Source organism: Gadus macrocephalus, chromosome 9 (assembly GCF_031168955.1).
Source record: "Gadus macrocephalus chromosome 9, ASM3116895v1".
NCBI classification, from domain to species: domain Eukaryota; kingdom Metazoa; phylum Chordata; class Actinopteri; order Gadiformes; family Gadidae; genus Gadus; species Gadus macrocephalus.
Window position 1 is genome coordinate 6,651,393 of NC_082390.1, and position 5,000 is coordinate 6,656,392.

The following is a 5,000-nucleotide window of genomic DNA, read 5'->3' on the forward strand; positions in this document are numbered from 1 at the left end:
AATGACAACATCGATAGCACGTGCCAGCCATCTGACTCCATCACCGACCGCCCAGAGCTCCGTCATGAAGAATCATTGGTGTCACTCTGCCAGGCAATTGATACAGCCAGTAAAACAAGCTGGGAGTTGAAGTGCTTTCTGACGTTTCTGACCTCAGCGGAGCACTTGGGTGCCAGCTAATAATGTTTTACTGGCGCTGCGTTGCGGCGTATTTGCTATTTCAAAAAGTATTATAGTTTGTGATTTATTTTTCCTATCCACCGCTGACTTTCAAAGCATTTCAAATGGGACCTCCAAAATTGGAAATTACAGACCCAAACGTTACATCTCCATTATAGTAGTCATGGTCTATAAGAGTCTTCTATGTTTTCCTTGATTTGCTATTCGAAAAGTCACTTCATCACAAGGCAGCTAGCCATCTCTTCCCCTCGGCGTGTTTTCCCTCTTTCCCGTTCCCATCATCGAAACACACAAGACAGCAGCCGCCACTACAGGTAGCATGCTAGCAGGCTAACTAGCATGTCAAGCACTGCCCGCCCAGGGGCCGCCTGCCATTACAAGTCTCGGCGGGCCGTGTTCGCAAGCCACGGCACTGTGTGTAGTATGTCTCCATGACGGCATGGGAAGACCCCCCCTGCACTCTGAGCCGTTTCCCCCTTTTAGTTTGGTTAAGTTCCCTCCACATCCCCATGAATTATGCATCCTGCGACCCACTGGAACAGAATGTTTATTGTAGTGGACGGAGTGTACAGCGAGATGTTTGCTAGGCCAGGCAGAAGATGATTAGCACTGCACAGGGACAATGTGCTCTACGCTACGCTGTTGTGAAGGGAAGACCCAAAGCTCTGGGTTTTTTTACCTACTTTACTTATTTATTTGTTATAGTATTTATAGATGCTATTGTTTTTTGGTTTTACGTTCCTGCTGCATACGTGTCTTCACTGTGAAACATAGAGGCGATGCATTGTTTCTCAGCACTGTGCATGTAAACTGAACACTGTGTATTTCTTTCTCTTTCCCCCTCCATCTTTCTCCCTTTCCATTTCTCTCTCTCCCTCCCTCCTTGTCTCTCTCTCTCCCTCTCTCCTTGTCTCTCTCTCTCTCCCTCCCTCCATGTCTCTCTGTCTGTCCCTCCCTCCTTGTCTCTCTCTCTCTCCCTCCCTCGGTGTCTCTCTCCCAGGGCGACTGCTACACACCGAGGACAGATCATCTTCAAGGACGCTCTGGCCCAGCAGCTCTGCGAGCAGGGAGGTGAGGAACCCACGCACACACTCACACTTACACACACACGTGTGCGGAGACACAAACGAACACCCCTGCAGTGTCTCACACACACACACACACACACACACACACACACCACACACACACACACACACACACACGCGCGCGCGCTGCGCACACACACACACACACACACACACACACACACACACACACACACACACACACACACACACACACACACACACACACAGACGCACACACATACACACAGTGCAACACAGCACTCAAACCATTTCGGGCCCTAATTATGCAGCCAAAAGCCAAAGAGATATTTGGATGTCCTATATTCCCAGCTTAATTTCGGCTTATGCTAAAACTCCACTTCTTCTTTCGGAGATTTATGCTTTTGGGTCCGCACTTCTTCCTGCATCCACTTTCAACGACAGCATTAAGTATCTATTGACAGACAGCACCATGTCCACACTCTTCATGCTGCGGGGAGTGGGGGTTGTGGTAATTGCTTGTTAACAACCAGGAAGCCTTTTCAAGCACTCTTCCTTACACCACAACTTGTACTTTAATAGTGAGAGTGGAAAGAACTCCAGCAGGTCAGTGGGACTGGTGGCTCTGCGAAGCTGGTGCACATTTAGCCCTAACATATTTAATGTAAATATGTTATATATTATCCTCAGCCTGACACTTTTCTCCTGAGCAAAGTGGCTTCAGAGTGTTGCCTTCAGGGAAAGCTGTAAAGGTGTAGCGCAGCTCGGTGATGACGGAGGACTTAACTTCTTGACACAGAGTGTCTCCAGGCCCTCAGAAGACGACTACAGTCTTCTGTTGTTTGAGAGCAAAGTGAAAGTGAAAGAGAAAAGTGAGAAAAGGACATAGATAAGGAGAAGGAGAGGGCGGGGGTGAGAGGGAGCACAAGGGTCCACTCTCCTGTCTCACGGCCTGAGGGTTTACAACCCCCTCGACACATAACACACAAACATACACACGCACAGACATACACACACGTTGCTCCGGCCATCCCAAACCTCTATATCACACATCTGCTGTCAAACCGCAAGGTTTCAGCCGGTCAGTGGCAAAGCCCAGGAGCCTCCTCACGCATACACACACACACACAAGTACTCAAAGACACGCACGCACACACACACAGGCAGACACACACTTGTTAGCGGGTGGTGAAGAGTTTATGAGGCATAGCAGGAGAGATATGAGGAGGGAATGGGACGAGGAGAAAGATGGATACAAAAAAGAGAGAGGGGCCGAAAACGACCAGATCTCGAAAATGAGATTGTCCTTGAGGACCTAGTAGAAGAAAACAATGAGGAGACGTTGAGACGGGGTGAAGGGTTGGGGGAGGGATGATGACAAATAGGGTGAGAGATACAGAGAGGCGGAGAGATAGACAGAGCGAGAGCGAAACGGGGAGAAACAGAGGGAGAGAGAGATAAAGGAGATATGGTTGAGTGGCGCTGGACACTAAATTGTCCGTCCGTGTCACTCGGGACAAATCCCGGCTCCTTCCAGGTGAAGGAGGGCCATGAAGATGGACAGATGGGAGGGTGCAAGATTGGGGATTTTAATGAGAAATGTTGAAGGTTGTAAATTCACAGGCCGGGCCGCCACGGGGGGAGGGGGGTGGGGAGACAGGGTTATGGAGAGAGATGATCAAACACCTTTTTGTACGAGGATCAGGCGTAGCGGCGAAAGAGAGCACACGAACAACCTTGTGGGAGGCGATCTCTCTGTTATGGCACACGGCGAGCGTTTGAATAGCAGATAAAAGAGCGGGGAACACGCCCAGAGCAGCACAAGGTGGAGGAGAAAGAGGAGGAGGAGGAGGAGGAGAATAGTGTGGTGGGACGGAGACAGGAGAGAAGGAGAGATGGAGAGATGGAGTGGCTGGAGTTAAATGACCGTACAGATGTGGGGTTTGCAGTCTCCCCGGACTGGTCTCGGCTGAGCCAGGAAATGACATCACACAGTTCTGGTCCACCGGTACGGCTAAGTCCGTACTGTCCTTCCAAGACATACAATGAAATCAAATCACCAGACTGAGAAAGTGTACCGCAGTGTTTGACGAGATCTTTTTTTCTCTTTTTAATAAACACCTTAAGCCACACGCACAAAATCCTCCAAAATTAAAAAGCGAGCAATGCAGTAAGTGCATGTTGGCGTGTGTATTCTCGTGGTTAAAGTCCTCACTTCCTCTATAAATTCATAGTTGACCTGGGAGTGAGCCAGAGCTGGCTGGGCACATTTCCCTTCCAGTGGGATCAAACAGGCCAGCTGAGTTGTTTTGAGGCAAGGGGGGGAGGGGAGACAGGACGCAGTCAACTTCTAAGCGGAAGTTTTCCTAAAATCGGAGGCATTAGCATTCAAAGTAGAAGAAAAGATAGGGGCCGGCTCATGCCACTTCAGAAGTCCAAGTGCTTAAGACTCTGGCTTTGAGCGAGTGGAAATGAAAGCTATCTGAGGGAGAGTTATGATCCTTGGAGCAGCGGAGAGAGGGATGGAAGCGAAGAAAAGAAGAGAGGGGAAGAGAGTCAGAGAGGCTAACTGGAGTGGAAATCACATGTGATCAGCCGGGCTGCAGATTAGCGGGAGAGCTGGGGTAAAAAGGGGCAGGGCAGCGGGAGTGTAAGCGGGGGGAAGGTGCAACCAGAGGAGACGAGGGCGCGAGGTCATCTGCGATGCATATCAGACACGTAAGGAAGAGTGGGGCTGTAAGAGCTCAGCGACCGGGAGAGCGAGGGAGAGTCTAACACTAGTAAACCTAACTGAAAATATGATGAAATAAACTGAGATATGGTTGTTTCCACCTTTTCATTGAATGTTTAAGGAAAGAGATTACTGGCAACAGGTGTTTGTATTGCGAATAGTTATTATCTATTCTATGTTCTATTATTTGATATATAGGCTATTATGCTATTATGGTGTTTCTTAAGGCTTTTTCAGACTAAGAGATCTGCGTGTTTGCATTTCAGAATGAACGCTCCATTTGTGTGTTCGCATGTCTGTGTGAATACATTTTGTGTGGACAGTATGTAATATATGGATGTGTTTGTATAAATCCACAAATGTATGTGTGCATACATAATGCATGCTCTCGTGAATACGTTTATGTGTGTGGTTATGTAAACAGTGGTGCGTGCGTGTGTGTGTGTAAGAGGCTTCCTCTGTCTGTCTGACTTTCTGTGTGGGGAGATGGCTCAGCACACCCCCATGTGAGGTGTATTTTGCAACACATTCTCTCTCTCTCTCTCTCTCTCTCTCTCTCTCTCTCTCTCTCTCTCTCTCTCTCTCTCTCTCTCTCTCTCTCTCTCTCTCTCTCACTCTTTCTATATCTCCCTCTCCCTCTCCTTTCATCCCCTCTTCCTCTTTGATCTACACCTAGTTCGCCTCCATTATTTTTCCACAAACCAGCAAAGTGAAAAAAAAAAAGAAATCCACTTTCTCGACTTATTTATGCACTGGGAAAGCAGTGTGAACGGGGAGGGAGTGTGTGTATGTGTGTGTATGTGTGCGTCTCCGCGTGTGTATTGCATGTGTAGCAGGCTTTAGCGATACGGGCACAATCTAACAGAAGGCGCGGCCAGGCGCAGTGGTTTATGGTTCCTCTCCCCGGCTGCTGAATGGTTTGGACGGGCCCGCGTGTGGCAGCTCGGAGGTGCTTTACAGCACCGCGCAGCAGAAATGCAAAATGCTCCCCGGGATTTAAACGGCTACAAATATAAGGAAAGACATTTTGGCGGGTGAAC

General features: G+C 48.7%; 1 protein-coding gene across 2 annotated transcripts in view; it reads left to right on the forward strand.

The window, feature by feature from the left end:
* Positions 1-5,000, forward strand: part of reln (reelin) — a 99,807-nt gene that overhangs the window by 45,972 nt on the left and 48,835 nt on the right. For both annotated transcript variants that reach the window (XM_060060486.1, XM_060060487.1), the window contains exon 4: positions 1,181-1,251. In XM_060060486.1, coding sequence (XP_059916469.1) covers positions 1,181-1,251 — 71 coding nt within the window. The remainder of the gene's footprint in view (positions 1-1,180; positions 1,252-5,000) is intronic.